This window comes from Eptatretus burgeri, chromosome 10 (genome assembly GCF_056783735.1).
Source record: "Eptatretus burgeri isolate ZD-2024b chromosome 10, Ebu_testis_v1, whole genome shotgun sequence".
Classification (NCBI taxonomy): Eukaryota; Metazoa; Chordata; class Myxini; order Myxiniformes; family Myxinidae; genus Eptatretus; species Eptatretus burgeri.
This window is the reverse complement of record NC_140970.1, coordinates 105,706,477-105,728,139: the sequence shown is the minus strand read 5'-3', so window position 1 is coordinate 105,728,139 and position 21,663 is coordinate 105,706,477. Positions and strand designations below refer to the sequence as shown.

General features: G+C 46.3%; 1 protein-coding gene across 1 annotated transcript; it reads left to right on the top strand.

Moving 5' to 3' along the window:
- Nucleotides 1-371: 371 nt before the first annotated feature.
- Nucleotides 372-20,187, top strand: RPS3 (ribosomal protein S3). Its single transcript, XM_085899834.1, has 7 exons — nucleotides 372-477; nucleotides 11,119-11,249; nucleotides 11,620-11,713; nucleotides 14,685-14,779; nucleotides 17,172-17,359; nucleotides 19,728-19,959; nucleotides 20,117-20,187. Exons 1-6 carry the CDS (start codon nucleotides 448-450, stop codon nucleotides 19,949-19,951), a joined length of 762 nt encoding a protein of 253 aa, XP_085755960.1. The 5' UTR covers nucleotides 372-447; the 3' UTR covers nucleotides 19,952-19,959; nucleotides 20,117-20,187.
- The last annotated feature ends 1,476 nt before the right edge of the window (nucleotides 20,188-21,663 follow it).

The following is a 21,663-nucleotide window of genomic DNA, read 5'->3' as shown; positions in this document are numbered from 1 at the left end:
ACTGGTGCTCATTTTGCTGACCTCAGAAGGATGACAGGCTGAGTCAACCCCCTGGTGTTAATTCAACGGGTAAATTCAGGACCCTCAGATCCCAAGCCACCACCCAAACCGCTCAGCCAATGCCACACGCTCTCCTACATCGGTGTTGTGTTGCCTTTCACCCCTGAAATCCGCGTATACGTCACAGCTTTCAAGAAATGATGTTTTTGCAACTATTGCAACTGAAGGTGTATTGTATTATTTTCAAGCTCGAATGGCACCTCTTTTTTCTTTTTTTAATATCTCTTTAATGATAATGCTACTAATGATAATTTTAATACATCATAATATTGTATTTCAATTAAACTTTTCTTTTATAGAGGTTCCAATCACTTAACAAAAAAAAAATGTGAGAAGGAAGGTGAAGTGTTGTGGGGAGGAGCTTCCTTTTTCGTGGAACGCGTGAACATGGCGGTGCAGATATCCAAGAAGAGGAAGGTGATTGTGTGTGCGTGTGTCGTTCGTATCATTTTTATCGGCGGGAAGGGGCCGTTAATACTCGTTCGGAGGTTGGGAAATGCCCGAATATGGAACTTGCGGAATGATTTGAATGCCGATGGATCCGAACTTTTGAAGATTGTGTTGGATTGCTCGCTCGTCGTGGTCACTCGCTCGTCGTGGTCACTCGCTCGTCGTGGTCGCTCGCTGCGATGACCGTTTATCTTTGTGATTGGACGACATGTTGTGATGTTCGCCGTTTTGCATTGTTCTAGGTTGGTTGGGACAAGCAGGACGAACGTCTTGATGAAGGAAATGGTCTCGTATTTCGAAATGGTTAACGGGGCCTTAAAACTCGGGCTGAATCTTCCTTGTTTTAGGCCAACGTGAGGCTTTCCCAACCGTCCTACTCGTACTCGCACTCTCCCGCACTCACAACCATCCAACTCGTACCCACACCCCACCTTACAATCATCCAACTCTACCCACACCCCACCTTACAACCATCCAACTCGTACCCACACCCCACCTTACAACCATCCAACTCGTACCCACACCCCACCTTACAATCATCCAACTCGTACCCACACCCCACCTTACAACCATCCAACTCGTACCCACACCCCACCTTACAACCATCCAACTCGTACCCACACCGCACCTTACAACCATCCAACTCGTACCCACACCGCACCTTACAACCATCCAACTCGTACCCACACCGCACCTTACAACCATCCAACTCGTACCCACACCCCACCTTACAACCATCCAACTCTACCCACACCCCACCTTACAACCATCCAACTCTACCCACACCCCACCTTACAATCATCCAACTCGTACCCACACCCCACCTTACAACCATCCAACTCGTACCCACACCCCACCTTACAACCATCCAACTCGTACCCACACCCCACCTTACAATCATCCAACTCTACCCACACCCCACCTTACAACCATCCAACTCGTACCCACACCCCACCTTACAATCATCCAACTCTACCCACACCCCACCTTACAACCATCCAACTCGTACTCCACACCCCACCTTACAACCATCCAACTCGTACCCACACCCCACCTTACAACCATCCAACTCGTACCCACACCCCACCTTACAACCATCCAACTCGTACCCACACCCCACCTTACAATCATCCAACTCGTACCCACACCCCACCTTACAACCATCCAACTCGTACCCACACCCCACCTTACAACCATCCAACTCGTACCCACACCGCACCTTACAACCATCCAACTCGTACCCACACCGCACCTTACAACCATCCAACTCGTACCCACACCGCACCTTACAACCATCCAACTCGTACCCACACCCCACCTTACAACCATCCAACTCTACCCACACCCCACCTTACAACCATCCAACTCTACCCACACCCCACCTTACAATCATCCAACTCGTACCCACACCCCACCTTACAACCATCCAACTCGTACCCACACCCCACCTTACAATCATCCCACTCCCACCCACACCCCACCTTACAATCATCCAACTCGTACCCACACCCCACCTTACAACCATCCAACTCGTACCCACACCCCACCTTACAACCATCCAACTCGTACCCACACCCCACCTTACAACCATCCAACTCGTACCCACACCGCACCTTACAACCATCCAACTCGTACCCACACCGCACCTTACAACCATCCAACTCTACCCACACCCCACCTTACAACCATCCAACTCTACCCACACTCTACCTTACAATCATCCAACTCGTACCCACACCCCACCTTACAATCATCCAACTCTTACCCACACCCCACCTTACAATCATCCAACTCTACCCACACCCCACCTTACAACCATCCAACTCGTACCCACACCCCACCTTACAACCATCCAACTCGTACCCACACCCCACCTTACAACCATCCAACTCGTACCCACACCCCACCTTACAATCATCCAACTCGTACCCACACCCCACCTTACAACCATCCAACTCGTACCCACACCCCACCTTACAACCATCCAACTCGTACCCACACCGCACCTTACAACCATCCAACTCGTACCCACACCGCACCTTACAACCATCCAACTCGTACCCACACCGCACCTTACAACCATCCAACTCGTACCCACACCCCACCTTACAACCATCCAACTCTACCCACACCCCACCTTACAACCATCCAACTCTACCCACACCCCACCTTACAATCATCCAACTCGTACCCACACCCCACCTTACAACCATCCAACTCGTACCCACACCCCACCTTACAATCATCCAACTCGTACCCACACCCCACCTTACAATCATCCAACTCGTACCCACACCCCACCTTACAACCATCCAACTCGTACCCACACCCCACCTTACAACCATCCAACTCGTACCCACACCGCACCTTACAACCATCCAACTCGTACCCACACCGCACCTTACAACCATCCAACTCTACCCACACCCCACCTTACAATCATCCAACTCGTACCCACACCCCACCTTACAACCATCGAACTCGTACCCACACCCCACCTTACAACCATCCAACTCGTACCCACACCCCACCTTACAACCATCCAACTCGTACCCACACCGCACCTTACAACCATCCAACTCTACCCACACCCCACCTTACAATCATCCAACTCGTACCCACACCCCACCTTACAACCATCCAACTCGAACCCACACCCCACCTTACAATCATCCAACTCGTACCCACACCCCACCTTACAATCATCCAACTCGTACCCACACCCCACCTTACAACCATCCAACTCGTACCCACACCCCACCTTACAACCATCCAACTCGTACCCACACCGCACCTTACAACCATCCAACTCGTACCCACACCGCACCTTACAACCATCCAACTCTACCCACACCCCACCTTACAACCATCCAACTCTACCCACACTCTACCTTACAATCATCCAACTCGTACCCACACCCCACCTTACAATCATCCAACTCGTACCCACACCCCACCTTACAATCATCCAACTCGTACCCACACCCCACCTTACAATCATCCAACTCGTACCCACACCCCACCTTACAACCATCGAACTCGTACCCACACCCCACCTTACAACCATCCAACTCGTACCCACACCCCACCTTACAATCATCCAACTCGTACCCACACCCCACCATACAATCATCCAACTCGTACCCAAACCCCACCCTACAATCATCCAACTCGTACCCACACCCCACCTTACAACCATCCAACTCGTACCCAAACCCCACCTTACAACCATCCAAGTCGTACCCACACCGCACCTTAGAACCATCCAACTCGTGCCCACACCGGACCTTACAACCATCCAACTCTACCCACACCCCACCTTACAACCATCCAACTCTACCCACACTCTACCTTACAATCATCCAACTCGTACCCACACCCCACCTTACAATCATCCAACTCGTACCCACACCCCACCTTACAATCATCCAACTCGTACCCACACCCCACCTTACAATCATCCAACTCGTACCCACACCCCACCTTACAACCATCGAACTCGTACCCCCACCCCACCTTACAACCATCCAACTCGTACCCACACCCCACCTTACAATCATCCAACTCGTACCCACACCCCACCATACAATCATCCAACTCGTACCCACACCCCACCTTACAACCATCCAACTCGTACCCACACCGCACCTTACAACCATCCAACTCGTACCCACACCGCACCTTACAACCATCCAACTCTACCCACACCGCACCTTACAACCATCCAACTCTACCCACACCCCACCTTACAACCATCCAACTCTACCCACACCCCACCTTACAACCATCCAACTCTACCCACACTCTACCTTACAACCATCCAACTCGTACCCACCCCGCACCTTACTACCATCCAACTCGTACCCACACTCTTCCTTACAACCATCCAACTCGTACCCACACCCCACCTTACAACCATCCAACTCGTACCCACACCCCACCTTACAACCATCCAACTCGTACCCACACCCCACCTTACAACCATCCAACTCGTACCCAAACTCTACCTTACAACCATCCAACTCTACCCACACTCTACCTTACAACCATCCAACTCTACCCACACCCTACCTTACAACCATCCAACTCTACCCACACCCTACCTTACAACCATCCAACTCGTACCCACACCCCACCTTACAACTATCCAACTCGTACCCACACTCTACCTTACAACCATCCAACTCGTACCCACACCCCACCTTACAACCATCCAACTCGTACCCACACCCCACCTTACAACCATCCAACTCGTACCCACACTCTACCTTACAACCATCCAACTCGTACCCACACCCAACCTTACAACCATCCAACTCTACCCACACCCCACCTTACAACCATCCAACTCGTACCCACACCCCACCTTACAACCATCCAACTCGTACCCACACCCCACCTTACAACCATCCAACTCGTACCCACACCCCACCTTACAACCATCCAACTCGTACCCACACCGCACCTTACAACCATCCAACTCGTACCCACACCGCACCTTACAACCATCCAACTCTACCCACACCCCACCTTACAACCATCCAACTCTACCCACACTCTACCTTACAATCATCCAACTCGTACCCACACCCCACCTTACAATCATCCAACTCGTACCCACACCCCACCTTACAATCATCCAACTCGTACCCACACCCCACCTTACAATCATCCAACTCGTACCCACACCCCACCTTACAACCATCGAACTCGTACCCACACCCCACCTTACAACCATCGAACTCGTACCCACACCCCACCTTACAACCATCCAACTCGTACCCACACCCCACCATACAATCATCCAACTCGTACCCACACCCCACCTTACAACCATCCAACTCGTACCCACACCGCACCTTACAACCATCCAACTCGTACCCACACCGCACCTTACAACCATCCAACTCTACCCACACCCCACCTTACAACCATCCAACTCTACCCACACCCCACCTTACAACCATCCAACTCTACCCACACTCTACCTTACAACCATCCAACTCGTACCCACACCCCACCTTACAATCATCCAACTCGTACCCACACCCCACCATACAATCATCCAACTCGTACCCACACCCCACCTTACAACCATCCAACTCGTACCCACACCGCACCTTACAACCATCCAACTCGTACCCACACCGCACCTTACAACCATCCAACTCTACCCACACCGCACCTTACAACCATCCAACTCTACCCACACCCCACCTTACAACCATCCAACTCTACCCACACCCCACCTTACAACCATCCAACTCTACCCACACTCTACCTTACAACCATCCAACTCGTACCCACACCGCACCTTACAACCATCCAACTCGTACCCACACTCTACCTTACAACCATGCAACTCGTACCCACACCCCACCTTACAACCATCCAACTCGTACACACACCCCACCTTACAACCATCCAACTCGTACCCACACTCTACCTTACAACCATTCAACTCTACCCACACTCTACCTTACAACCATCCAACTCTACCCACACCCTACCTTACAACCATCCAACTCTACCCACACCCTACCTTACAACCATCCAACTCGTACCCACACTCTACCTTACAACCATCCAACTCGTACCCACACCCCACCTTACAACCATCCAACTCGTACCCACACTCTACCTTACAACCATCCAACTCGTACCCACACCCTACCTTACAACCATCCAACTCTACCCACACCCTACCTTACAACCATCCAACTCTACCCACACTCTACCTTACAACCATCCAACTCTACCCACACCCTACCTTACATCCATCCATCTCTACACACACCCTACCTTACAACCATCCAACTCGTACACACACCCCACCTTACAACTATCCAGCTCGTACCCACACTCTACCTTACAACCATCCAACTCGTACCCACACCCCACCTTACAACCATCCAACTCGTACCCACACCCCACCTTACAACCATCCAACTCGTACCCACACTCTACCTTACAACCATCCAACTCGTACCCACACCCAACCTTACAACCATCCAACTCTACCCACACCCCACCTTACAACCATCCAACTCGTACCCACACCCCACCTTACAACCATCCAACTCGTACCCACACCCCACCTTACAACCATCCAACTCGTACCCACACCCCACCTTACAACCATCCAACTCGTACCCACACCGCACCTTACAACCATCCAACTCGTACCCACACCGCACCTTACAACCATCCAACTCTACCCACACCCCACCTTACAACCATCCAACTCTACCCACACTCTACCTTACAATCATCCAACTCGTACCCACACCCCACCTTACAATCATCCAACTCGTACCCACACCCCACCTTACAATCATCCAACTCGTACCCACACCCCACCTTACAATCATCCAACTCGTACCCACACCCCACCTTACAACCATCGAAGTCGTACCCACACCCCACCTTACAACCATCGAACTCGTACCCACACCCCACCTTACAACCATCCAACTCGTACCCACACCCCACCATACAATCATCCAACTCGTACCCACACCCCACCTTACAACCATCCAACTCGTACCCACACCGCACCTTACAACCATCCAACTCGTACCCACACCGCACCTTACAACCATCCAACTCTACCCACACCGCACCTTACAACCATCCAACTCTACCCACACCCCACCTTACAACCATCCAACTCTACCCACACCCCACCTTACAACCATCCAACTCTACCCACACTCTACCTTACAACCATGCAACTCGTACCCACACCCCACCTTACAATCATCCAACTCGTACCCACACCCCACCATACAATCATCCAACTCGTACCCACACCCCACCTTACAACCATCCAACTCTACCCACACCCCACCTTACAACCATCCAACTCTACCCACACTCTACCTTACAACCATCCAACTCGTACCCACACCGCACCTTACAACCATCCAACTCGTACCCACACTCTACCTTACAACCATCCAACTCGTACCCACACCCCACCTTACAACCATCCAACTCGTACCCACACCTCACCTTAGAACCATCCAACTCGTACCCACACCCCACCTTACAACCATCCATCTCTTCCCACACTCTACCTTACAACCATCCAACTCTACCCACAGTGTACCTTACAAGCATCCAACTCTACCCACACCCTACCTTACGACCATCCAACTCTACCCACACCCTACCTTACAACCATCCAACTCGTACCCACACTCTACCTTACAACCATCCAACTCGTACCCACACCCCACCTTACAACCATCCAACTCGTACCCACACTCTACCTTACAACCATCCAACTCGTACCCACACCCTACCTTACAACCATCCAACTCTACCCACACCCCACCTTACAACCATCCAACTCGTACCCACACCCCACCTTACAACCATCCAACTCTACCCACACCCCACCTTACAACCATCCAACTCTACCCACACCCCACCTTACAACCATCCAACTCGTACCCACACCCCACCTTACAACCATCCAACTCGTACCCACACCCCACCTTACAACCATCCAACTCTACCCACACCCCACCTTACAACCATCCAACTCGTACCCACACCGCACCTTACAACCATCCAACTCATACCCACACCCCACCTTACAACCATCCAACTCGTACCCACACTCTACCTTACAACCATCCAACTCGTACCCACACCCTACCTTACAACCATCCAAGTCGTACCCACACCCTACCTTACAACCATCCAAGTCGTACCCACACCCTACCTTACAACCATCCAAGTCGTACCCACACCCTACCTTACAACCATCCAACTCGTACCCACACCCTACCTTACAACCATCCAACTCATACCCACACTCTACCTTACAACCATCCAACTCGTACCCACACCCTACCTTACAACCATCCAACTCTACCCACACCCTACCTTACAACCATCCAACTCATACCCACACTCTACCTTACAACCATCCAACTCGTACCCACACCCTACCTTACAACCATCCAACTCGTACCCACACTCTACCTTACAACCATCCAACTCGTACCCACTCTTCCTTCCTCGCAACCGTCCTACTCGTACCCCCTCTACCTTACTCGCAACCGTCCTACTCGTACCCCCTCTACCTTCCTCGCAACCGTCCAACTCGTACCCACATTCTTCCTTCCTCGCGACGGCCTTGCTCGTATCTCCACTCTACATTGTGTCCAACTGCCCTCCCCGTACCCACACCATACCTTATTCACTACACACCGTCATGACGAGTGGTTTGGGTGCTGTTGCTGTGGTTTTTCCAGCTTTACAGGTTCATTAGGGTATCCCAAGCATTTTTAGAGTTTACCTTTCTTTTGGCAACAAGTAAAAAAGACAAAATATCCTCGCCGCCGTTGTTTTAGTAATTTTGCTGTACGGAGTTAAATGGCGAGCCCATACTTTTGTACAACTGAAATGACCACCAGTCTACCAGTTGGCCATCTTTAATCAGATCACAAAATATAGTGAGGTGTACGTGTATGCCATCACGTACTGTGCTTGTGCCAAGTTTGAACAAAATTGGATCATGCATATCTGAGAAATGGTTGGAGACACATTGAAGTTACAAAATGCCCACCAGTCGCCCATCCTTGGGCTGATGTCGAAAACAATGACGTGCATATGTACACCATAATGTGTTGTCTTTGTGCGAAACAGGAATAAAATCTGTCCGTACGTGTCCGAGATATGGTTGTGGACGCATGCACGCACACACGGACACAAAAATCGAGAACAAATCCATAAGCCCCCATTTCGGACGAATTCCAATGGGGGCTAATAATATAACTCGTAATAGGCATTCATAACTATCTTTGCCACGCTGTAGAATGTCGGCCAATGCCCTCGCTGCATTTTTTTTTGTTTGTTTGTTTTGGGAATGTAGTTCCGGGGAGCTTATGGGATGGCGTGTTGTCCGTCCGTCCACAAACATTTGCAACTTCTCCAAAACTACACCCAATATTGATGAAACTTTACCACAACCTTCATCACCCTGTATGTACCAAAATTTGTTCAGGGCATTAAAAAGTTTGTCCCTAAGGTGGTCTCGTACCTACACTCTACCTTCCACGCAACCGTCCAACTCGTATCCACAGATATTTGTTATTTCGCCCCCCAAAATAGATATTTGCTTTCTTCTCGGAAATGACACACAATTCTGATGAAACTCAACTCCAACCTTCATCACCCATGATGTACCAAAGTTTCTACATGACATTAAAAAAATTGATGTCGAAGGGGGTGCATAATGGGGTGGTGGTGGGGGGGCGGGGTTGCTGATTTCAAATAGTCAGGGTACTGATTACACAGATTCATCACCTGAGATTTCAGATTGTCAGGGTACTGATTGCACGGATTCATCACCTGAGATTTCAGATTGTCAGGGTACTGATTGCACGGATTCATCACCTGAGATTTCAGATTGTCAGGGTACTGATTGCACGGATTCATCACCTGAGATTTCAGATTGTCAGGGTACTGATTGCACGGATTCATCACCTGAGATTTCAAATAGTCAGGGTACTGATTGCACAGATTCATCACCTGAGATTTCAAATAGTCAGGGTACTGATTGCACGGATTCATCACCTGAGATTTCAGATTGTCAGGGTACTGATTGCACGGATTCATCACCTGAGATTTCAGATTGTCAGGGTACTGATTGCACGGATTCATCACCTGAGATTTCAGATTGTCATGTTAATGAGTACACGGTTTCATCACCTGAGATTTCAGATTGGCAGGGTACTGAGTACACGGTTTCATCACCAGAGATTTCAAATAGTCAGGGTACTGAGTACACGGTTTCATCACCAGAGATTTCAAATAGTCAGGGTACTGAGTACACGGTTTCATCACCAGAGATTTCAGATTGGCAGGGTACTGAGTACACGGTTTCATCACCAGAGATTTCAAATAGTCAGGGTACTGATTACACAGATTCATCACCTGAGATTTCAGATTGTCAGGGTACTGATTGCACGGATTCATCACCTGAGATTTCAAATAGTCAGGGTACTGATTGCACGGATTCATCACCTGAGATTTCAGATTGTCAGGGTACTGATTGCATGGATTAATTACCAGAGATTTCAAATAGTCAGGGTACTGAGTACACGGTTTCATCACCTGAGATTTCAGATTGGCAGGGTACTGATTGCATGGATTAATTACCAGAGATTTCAAATAGTCAGGGTACTGAGTACACGGATTCATCACCTGAGATTTCAGATTGTCAGGGTACTGATTGCATGGATTAATTACCAGAGATTTCAAATAGTCAGGGTACTGAGTTCACGGTTTCATCACCTGAGATTTCAGATTGTCAGGGTACTGATTGCACGGATTCATCACCTGAGATTTCAAATAGTCAGGGTATTGATTGCACAGATTCATCACCTGAGATTTCAGATTGTCAGGGTTCTGATTGCAGGGATTCATCACCTGAGAATTCAGATTGTCAGGTTACTGAGTACACGGATTCATCACCTGAGATTTCAAATCCTCACTGCTAAGACTTGTGATTTTTATTTTTTATTATAGTTTCCCCCCCCCCCCAAAATAAGAGAAAATCCAGCCTGCTTTCAACTTCCTCTCTGTTACCAGTTTGTGGCTGATGGCGTGTTCAAGGCTGAGTTGAATGAGTTCCTGACACGTGAGCTGGCGGAGGATGGCTACAGTGGCGTGGAGGTCAGGGTCACACCCTCTCGTACGGAGGTCATCATTTTGGCCACCAGGTACAGGCCACCAGCTACTTTGTGTCAAAGAAATAAATGGTGGAATTGTTGTTTTATGCACTTTTCTCTCCTTAAATGTAGTTGCAGGTTTGTTCGGGTGTTGAGGTCGGTATTGGTTACGAGTTGTTCGAACTTGCAAACGAAGGAAATGAACTTGCAAAAAATTAATTTTGTAATTTGCAACCGACTCCCTAATTCGGCAAATTACCCATCAGTGCTCAATGTCATATAGTCACTTTACCCCTGCTATCACGGGCCTTGATGTTGCATCAAAAATAGGAAGTTAACTGGGAAACGTTTCAAAAAATTTTTATACCAGTCTTCTCCCATGATACTTACCTTGCAACCCTCTCTCCCTTTTTTCATGCAGGACTCAGAATGTTCTTGGTGAGAAGGGTCGGCGCATTCGGGAGCTGACTTCTGTAATACAGAAGCGCTTTGACTTCCCCGAGGGTAATGTGGAGGTAAATGAGCAAAATGGTGTTGAGAAAGCTGTCATGTTGTTGGTGTTGTTTTTTTTTGGGGGGGGAGGTGGGGTTGGAGTGGAATAGGGGAGGGGGTGAGGGTGGAGGTAAATGTGAAGGGAGGTGCCATTGGGTTCTTTAGGAAGAGTGGTTCTTTGATAATGAAACTTACCACCTTGACATTAAGCCTGGTGATGGCTTAATGGTTGAAGTGGCCAGCTTAAGATAGGCTCTTGAGTTCAAGCCCCCGTTTCCCCATTGCATTAACACCAAGTGGGTTGATCAGCTTGTCATCCTTTTGAGGTTGGCAAAATGAGTATCAGCTGACTGGTAACATGGGGCAATGCATCAGTGGCACAGCTGCACCCACAGATAATGATGCAACCAGTAGTCACAGGCTGCATACGAAACAACAACCACCTTGAAACTGAACCTTATTTGTGCAACTTTCTTCCTGTTCAAGTTTTCTGCTTATGGAGGAGCATATAAATATTTTTAGCATCTCGAACGTTGCGGCGGCCAGTTTGTATTGCGATGAAAAGCTCTCGACCCGCTGTAATTTGAAAATTGTTCTGTGATTGCAAGTGTGTTGCCAGCTTGAATCCTGGTGTTAAAAGAAAAATCTTCTTCTTCTTCTTCCTTCGGCTGCTCCCGTTAGGGGTCGCCACAGCGGATCATCCGTATGATCCGCATAGTGATTTGGCACATGTTTTACGCCGGATGCCCTTCCTGACGCAACCCTGGTCGCCTGGTGTTAAAAGAAAAATACGATTAGAAAAAATATAATTTGACGTGAATGCCTCTGACCACATTGGATGTCAACCCACTGTTACGTTTGATCTCAATTAATGGTTACAGCACTGATGTCGGATGCTTTAAACTCGACTTGTGGTCTGGAAATTGATATTCAATCAAAGGGCCCTTGACTTTATCTTTTGAATCCAAAAGCTAACCGGTTCATCTGCATGTTGGTTAGTCTATACTTGTGCAAAGTGTGGTTGAACTTCACAAGTTGGCTGGGTAATAAAATAAAAATATCTATGCTGGACAGACGATCTCAAAACGTAACCTTTGGCTGTTTAGGCATTAAAAAAAATGTCGGCTCTTCAAAGAGCCGAGGGTTTTAAAACGGCAGAAGCATGACCGATGGATGTGGAAGAGCAGACAGACAAGCATCTGCCCAAGAGCAGCAGCATGTGGGAGAATAGCCTGAATGGGAACGATTACGATCAGCAGCATGACAAACGACTGATATGGTAGGATAGACCGACAATGAGCCACCAAAGTGGCGTCAATGAGAGTCGGACCTGTGCCATGATGGGTTTTGGGTCCCCTTTGCCATCCTGTATTTCCATGCTGCTCCAACCCCACAGCCTTGATTTGGCAGCCAGCGATTTATTTATTCATTCATATATATACACACATATACACTCGTCTTGACCTGGAGGAAATATGAAAGTTTGGCATAAGGACAATTTTGCGGATTTAATTGAGCCTTAAAACGTTACTCGTCAACACAAGCGAAGTCAACTGTTGATAAACTATGTAGAAGTGTGTAATGTACAGAAAATACAGAATTTGCACTTGTGTAAAGGATCTTGGGTCACATCGTGGTACTTACTCGAACATCATTCTACGGCTGAACCGACCTGTGTTGATACCTGGGAGCACATCTCCATTATAATTGGCAATAATTGTGTTATTACCTGAGACTGGCCCATGAACTTAACCAAGTGTTCTTTCTCACGTGTTCATCATTTATCTCACGATTTGCAGGTCAGTGGAGGCGCTCTTATCCAAGTGGACCCATTCCTCATGCTTTTGGAACGTTTAACGTGTGCATATGGGAAGGGTGCACATATCCATACCCTCCTTAAAAACGAGTGCAGCGTTAACTCGATGGGAACCATTTATGGAAATAGCTCAAAAACATACACTTTGCCTGGTTCGGCATGAAGAGTCATCAAGAGAGGTTATATATATATATATCATAAATAAATGTTTTCTTCCTGTGTACACCTTGAGTGTAGCTACCAGAGATTGTGTTGCGTTTTCTTACAAACAAATGTAAGGCCATCTCCATATATTCACTTTTGAGCTTCACGTATAGTCTTGGTCTTCCTCTTCCACTTCCCTCTTCATTCAAGTTTTCTTTTCGTTGTTTCTGTGACTTTACCCAGTTGTGCACGATACAAACACCAGCACCAATTTATTTGGATAATTTGTGCAAACTCGTCTTTTTTATCGCGTTGATCGACTTGTGTCGTCGTCACCACAAGCTTGCACTTTTGAGGCACTTTTTTTGATGATACAATGAATAAAACTCAATAATAAGGCAGAATGAATGCTTTCAAACGCACAACAGTTTCCAGCAGAGGATGAGGACGAGGGAGGGTGGAATCTTGGACAACATGAGGGGCGACTCAACCGGCCGATGAGCAGGCGGCCCAATCGCCGCTGTGCTCCTCGTGGCAAATTCGACATTTAAAGTGTTCGGATGTGGGAATTCCCTGTTTTTGACTTCTTTGAAGTCTTGAAAGTGAACAGGATTAAAATTTGTGTGAGTGGTAAAGAGGAATTTTTCTGTTTGTATGAATTTTGTACCATGTAGTCCTCCATCTACTTTTTTCAACTTGTACGTTTGCTGCTGTGGTTTGTGCTTCGATGACTTGCAATACCTCTTCTAGAATAATGAAATGGGTTAAAACCCAACCACTGTCAGAGCACTTGAATTCTGTATACCAGCATGCCTTGCACCAATCCTGACAACCCTGCCCAGAAACAACCAAACATCAAATATAGTTCTAGTTTCATGGTCCCTGCAATTGGCAAGTTTCTCAAGTAAATGATCATCGGAATGTTTCGGGAAGTTCCCTATGGCTCAGACTGCCATTATTAACAAGTTAACCTCGCTGCTAACTTTCTCCCTGTTCGCTGCTGCTAACCTCCCCGTTCTTGTCACTTTGTGCAGCTGTACGCGGAGAAAGTCGCCAATAGAGGCCTTTGTGCTATCGCGCAATGTGAGTCTCTGCGTTACAAGCTCCTTGGCGGCCTTGCTGTGCGAAGGTGGGTCTAAACGCAAATGTACACCTTGTGGCCAGGTCATTGCTATATTCGTGTCTTAACCCATTTCATCCAGATGGGGTGCAATGTTGATACATCATGACCATGCTCATGTTTATTATTCCTATGGTAGTTTTATTATGAGGTATTTTTGTAGAAGTTAGCCGGGTGCAAAAGCTTGCAAACGTGTTACCATGATCAGATGTCCGCCAGGCAGGAGACCTCCTGTCGGTAAATACGGAAAATAAGTTCCATTGTTGGATTTTTTCCCCATCTCCGTTCCCTCCGATAAACTTCATGGAAAATACCGAAGTGCACAATGTGAAGACTATTCTGCTGCAAAATCTGATGTCTGTTGGTCGCAATGAAGTTTGTGATCATATTGATGAGACCAATAAATCGAGACGAGGAACTTTGACGCAGGACACCATTTGGCCCATCATGCCTTTGCTGCACCCCCACCACATTAAAGACATTTGTCAGGCTCTCGACTCGGTTTCATTGAGGGTGAGGAGTGGGGATGAAAAAAGTGTGGTAGGCCCAGGGACGCGAGTGTTATAAATGCAAATAAAATCGATATTTTAAAAACTAATTTATTTATTTTGACTTGCAACTTTCCCTTGTACACCTGCATCGTGTGTTTACTGACCCCCTGCTGGATGGGGGCAGTTAGAATTGTTCATTGCAGCAGGTTTATCGGCATCTCAAGGAGATGGGGATAGGCCAGAGATCTGCTTGGGGGATGGCCAGATGGAGGCCCCTGGAGTACCGGGCGAAAGGACGCAGAAAAGTGCTGTATGTCGTCCTATCACGATATGGCATTCTAATTTCAAAATAAATAATAAAAACAATGCAAACATTGTAACAAAGCATGTAGTCATTAATATTTATAACTAGCCGAAACTGCGTCACAGACGGATTCCGTTCCATGAACCCAATACGACAACCAGTGGCGGCTCTTGTAAGAGCCGGATCCCAGTCGATGTACTCCATGGCCTTACCTATTGAGGCCTACAAAACGTCCTTGTACACGACATTTTTGGTGTACACTACTCCTTGTGAAGAAGCCCCCTGATTTGTGTACGTGTCTACTTTGACGTACAAACACCGTGTCAAAACTTCTCAGGTCACAGTACCGAGAAAAACGTGACGCGACCGCTAGGAGCACAAAATTGGTCCTTCAGTATCAATATAGAGATACAATGTTTCTTGTTGCATATTTTGTGCCAAATTCACATTCTGAGGTAGTCAGCATGTGCAGAAGAGGGTTTTACATTGCAGACGCTATTTTCGAGGAGTGGAATTACACCGCTCAGCGGTAACGGTCTGTCGACGACAGTATTGACGTCAGCGAATGACCGATGATGTCATGACGTCCTGACGCCTCTCAGCGGTGACGTCACACATCGCCATGTAAACGAATGTAAAACGAAAAGTGTTTATTCTGCTTCAGAGTTGAAAGTTGATTATTGCCACTATGTGCGATGCACTCTTACAGGTACGAAGTTTCTTTCAGTCCAGGTCACAGTACCGAGAAAAACGTGATGCGACCGCAAGGAGGAGCAGAAAATTGGTCCTTCAGTATTAATATACAGATATTTTCAACAAAATAATCATAGTCGTTTCATATGGCAATGATGATGACAAATATACAATCTCCGCACTGGCCCCCCAAGCACATCGAGGCTTGGTGGAAAGGCAAGCGTATGCTCAAGCAGTATTCAACAAGGCTGTCAAGACGAATGAAAATTTGATCTGTTGGTCCAACCAGCCCACTCGTTTTGTAAAATTATCATGTTGACGAAGGGGCTTCCAATTTGGTTGTGCACCTTTTTATGTGGACAGCCCAAAACGGCTTAATCAACTCGGTTGAAAGGTGTTTACAGCCATGGGAAACCATTTGCAGCTGATGTTCTTGAACATTAGCATCATGTTGAGTCCTAAGAAAAGGTCAGGGTTCACACAGACCCTCAAAACCATTTGAAGTATTTTCCATTTATTGAGTAATCTAGCCTTTTGCATGCCTTACTTTTCTAAACGAAGCTCAGGTGTGTGTTTAACTAAAGAGTTGAGTCTTTACACGTCAAAAATCCACATTGTTCAATGCACCCTTGAAACTTGGTCAAATTAATTCATTGAAGTCTGTGGAGAATCCCTGAAGTGTGCTTATTTTACTCCTGGAGAGTTCTTTCCAATTCCTCCCTTAAGTTTTATTTAATACCATTTGTGAGGATGAAATGGACTTGTTGAGACTTTATGAAATGTCTCTTCCTTTGGCCTAAAGTTTTCCTCAAGCTCAGTTAATGGATATCATGAATTTGGTCACAGATTTAGTGTAAACAGTGTTTTTGATGTGAACGCTCGTATTTCCTTGCGGTGTCTGTTTGTTTTGCAGAGCCTGCTATGGTGTGCTGAGGTTCATTATGGAGAATGGTGCCAAGGGCTGTGAAGTGGTGGTATCTGGGAAACTTCGTGGCCAGCGAGCCAAATCCATGAAGTTTGTGGATGGGCTCATGATCCACAGTGGAGATCCAGTCAACCACTATGTGGACATGGCCATCCGGCACGTGCTGTTGAGGCAGGGTGAGTTGTCCAGGTTGAAAGTTTAGTCCTCGTATTTCCCCGATTTTGAAAATGCGGTTTGTGATCATTTTATTTAAATTTTTTGTGTTCCCTGATTAATTGTGGGTACTGGTCACATTGGTGGTGGCTGGGGAGAAACTTGCTGTGGAATATCATGGGAATTTGTGTTGGTGTTTAATCTACATTGTCTGTCATGACAGGCTTAAAGGTCCCGTGACACTCAAAATTTTCTGGTTATTTATATATCAACTTGACCTTCCTAGTGAAGAAATCACCCATGTTTATTTTTTAAAATCAAAAATGGGATAATTAGACCAATATTTCGAACATTTGTAGTGCTTTTCACAACTTGCTATGCCCCGCCCCTCAAAAAAGTTGACTTCAGCGAACCGCAGGTCACGTGATCGTTGACGTCATCTCCACAACGCGACTCGCTCAGAGTGGATTGATTAGACGTCGCGTGCCGTATAAAGTACGTACAAATGCATTGTGCACATGTGTTTGCTATCTCACTGATGGTCTTAATTCCTGTGATTGTTTCGCGGAAAAGAAATTCTGCTTCTGAGCCGTGTATGCACAACAACCACGAGGCAATTATATATCCCTTTTCTACCTTGTCGTAGTCGTGTACAAATCCAATACGTGTATGCACAATAAAGGGCTCTACCATGTCCACAAAATATAAAATCTGACTGTTGAACCTTTCCATTAAAAAAGAAACTTACATGGACATACAAGTAAAATACTAAAGATTAATATTGCATCATTTCAAGGTGCAAGGAGATGATTTTAAAATCAAACAATGTGAAAAACCTGCACCCACATTTTGCAGCTTATTGAATTGTTCGTTGAAACCAGCCTGCTGGGATAGGTACGGTTCCACATACATGCAAGCCAGGTATGGCTGCACTCGGCATACATGGGTTTATTCTAAAGTGAAGGTACTGCTTCCATTGGCTTGCTATTCATTAACATTTAGCCAAAATGCTGTAATAAATGAACAGGGAAAAATATGTTGGCACAACTATGAAAGACAAATTTATCTGTCCTATTACACGGCCTCATAGCCTTGGGACTCTTACGCATTGACTTGTACATTGTGTGCATGCTAATACAAGTTACTTGTCAACTCTAGAGTCTAGACTAGTCCGATAAATCTGTCGTCCGTCTGACTAGTCCGATAAATCTGACGTGCTGTAGCTTTATTTTATTATTCTCTTTTCTTCGTTGTTTCTTACTGGCGCTACATGACGACAGTAGGAATAAAATAAATAAAAATGCAACAGAACGTCAGATTTATCGGACTACTCTAGACAATTGTGTCGCAAGGTGTGTTCTGCACACAAGTTTTCATCGTATCCGGACAGCGAGATTGCTTCGTTTTATGCGCGGAGAGATACGGCCGATGACATGCGCTGGCCTTGTTTGTGATTCATTCGCCGCGGTGCAACATGTCCGCTGCGCTGTGCTGCGTTGGTCACGTCACGTCACTAAAATATTTCTGACATCGAGCAGTATGCAAGTCGAATTTACATTATTGAATTCTAAATAGGATTTAGTCTAACCAGTTGTTATTGCCAAGTCTTCCTTCGATGTCCTCACGATTATCATGAACGCCGGGACTTTCATCGCCATTTTCCTCTGCTTGTCCTGCTTCGGGCTCGAACTGGTAAGGCCGTATTCCATTTCCAGCTGCATGAACTTCATCTCCTGCATCTACGTTTTCCAACAATTCTCCATCTGATTCAGAGCAAAATTCTTCATTTCTCTCACACTCACTGTCGCTACCAGACAAATCAAAGTCCATGTCATCCATTATTCAAAACCAAATGTTTGATTTTTTTTTTTTTTTTTTTAAGCAGAAATGAATGAAGCGTTTGAGTCGACCAATCAAATGTGGAAACACACAGGAAGCCAATACAATCACGTAGACCACCCACCCGAGTAATTTACGTGCAGCCTTTGTTGTTCTGGAGATGTCATGTGGATTACGCCACTTTCAGTGGATTTCGGCAGAATTTTTAGGGGCGTTCCCGAAGAGGTTTGTTTTTTAAATTTTACATTTTACAGAACGAGTATTGTGAAAAAACATTGTTAGATCAGAAATCACGATGAAAAACTCCTATAGGACACGTGTATATATATCTGCAATTTCAGTACTTTTGAGTGTCATGGGACCTTTAAGTATGGGTGGAATGGATGGTGCTTTGCGTTGCATACTGCTCTCACTCTCCTCACACCTCCCATCTTGAAATGACTGATGTCTGATGTGGTTTTACCATTTTGTTTGAAGCAGTTCTTGGGTTTCATGTTATCTCATTTTAGTTCTGATGAAATTCCACTTTTTTATCGCTCATCTCCCGAACAGGTGTGCTTGGCATAAAGGTAAAGATAATGCGCCCGTGGGACCCCAGTGGTAAAATCGGTCCTAAAAAGCCTCTGCCTGACCACGTGAGCGTTGTGGAGCCCAAAGAAGAAGTGCTGCCTGTTGGACCCATTTCAGAACAGAAGGGAGCGAAACCCGAGCTACCGGCGCCACCCCCTGTGGCTGCACCTCAAATGCCGTCAGGTCCACCTGTACCCACGGCATAGATTTTCAGGTTGGCAGTGTTGAACGTTTAATGTTTTATTTCCCTTGGTAGCCAGCCTGTCCATCCTTCTTGTTTTCCAATGATATTGTCGATCGTTTTCATCCATTGTGGACATGTGACTTCAGCATTGATTTTGCTTTAACTTTCATCTTTCCTGTATTCTCAGGTGTCCAAGGAAGTGCTTTCTCTGGCTGAAAAATGATTTCTCTTAAAATCTAATAAAAATGTCTTCAAGCATTCTGCTTCCTGTCTGGTTGTGCTTTTGGAAATTTGTTTCCTCAAGGATGTTACTTGTTTGTATCGAACAAGCATAACTTCCTATTTTTGAATCTTTCTAAGTGAAAAACGTTCAAGATAGGTTTACTCGATCAAGCACAAATTGAACTGTCCGTTTTCCATATTTTTCATTTGGGCACATGTTTCTTGTCTTTGTCCGATAATACCTTATGAAGAAATGATGTTAGCCACCCCAAAATGCTTGGCGTGCTCGCATAGAAACCCCTTAGCAATGTTGATTTGGGCATGTTTCCATATACCGTGTGTGCGAGATAAAGATTGTAACCTAAAATGGTTAAGTTTCTGAAAGAAGCCGAAAAGGACTGAAAGGGCTGTGCCTCTGCACAATGGAAGACTTGGAGAATCTTCTTGGTTCACTCAAAGCACTAATACATTGCAGCTTTCCACACTCAAATCAGGACGACGTGGGTCACTACAGGACCCGATGGATAGTGGACTGGCATGTTCTACCCAAGCCCCCGATGGATCTCTTCCACTGAATGGACTTTGAACCTTGTGGGCATGCCTGTGAACATGACAGGCTTTGGGATTTATTTAATGTGGCTGCCTACAATTGGAAAAACCAAGTAACGATCATCGCCAATTTTTTGGGGAAGGACCTCTTCACGATGTTAAAATGCTGTGTGTGCGTGCGTGTGTTTTAGTTATTTTCATGAGTCTGATGCCGTTTAAAAGATTATTTAACTTTGATTTTGCGGTTCAGACTGCCCAGCTCACAGAAGCGAGAAAACGCACGCACCGTGCATGCACAAAAGGCCTCGGCATTTATACTCAATTTGAAAGTCCTGTATTTATCTGATCCTTTTAGTGAATCCTTTTATGCTTTCAATCCTGAGGGTATTTTCAATTCATATTTCAGCACAGAGAGCCGCAACAAGGTTCCTCCATCTTGTTTGGTCTTGAGAAATCGTGTCTCTGCACCTCGTGCAATTCGCCTCCGTATTTCTTATTCTTCCTCTCTTCCTTTTCCTGACTGGTGTGCATAACATGACTTGTTTTCTCATTATGTCCAACCCATCGCCATTGTCTTGTGCCACAATGACTTTCTCCAGCCCTCTTCTTTATTAGTCCTCAACCGATTTAACCGGATTCATACTATAGGTTTGCTCTCCATCGCCATGTGTCTGTCCATCCCACCTGTGGTTCTTCATACTTTGAAAAAAAATAAAAATTCTTTCCCCCACATACCCTTTAACATATTCAACAAAAACTTGGTATATGGCTTCATAATAAGTTTCAGAACACATTCGAATTTCTGGGTGTTTTGTCAAATTTTCAGTTGTGTCCTTTTTGGACTTGGAAAATATCACGCAAAATACCACCACGTTGATTGCATTCACCTTCCCTGCAATGATAACACCAGTCTGACATTCCACCAGCAACTTTACAGTCCATCACGTCACATCTCCCTTTTCT

Bases quoted from the DNA above. Each gene is read 5' to 3' on its own strand.
- RPS3 (XM_085899834.1), top strand. From the start codon at position 448: ATGGCGGTGCAGATATCCAAGAAGAGGAAG. The intron at 478-11,118 runs GTGATTGTGTGT...CTCTGTTACCAG, and splicing joins AGATATCCAAGAAGAGGAAG to TTTGTGGCTGATGGCGTGTT. The intron at 11,250-11,619 runs GTACAGGCCACC...TTTTTCATGCAG, and splicing joins GTCATCATTTTGGCCACCAG to GACTCAGAATGTTCTTGGTG.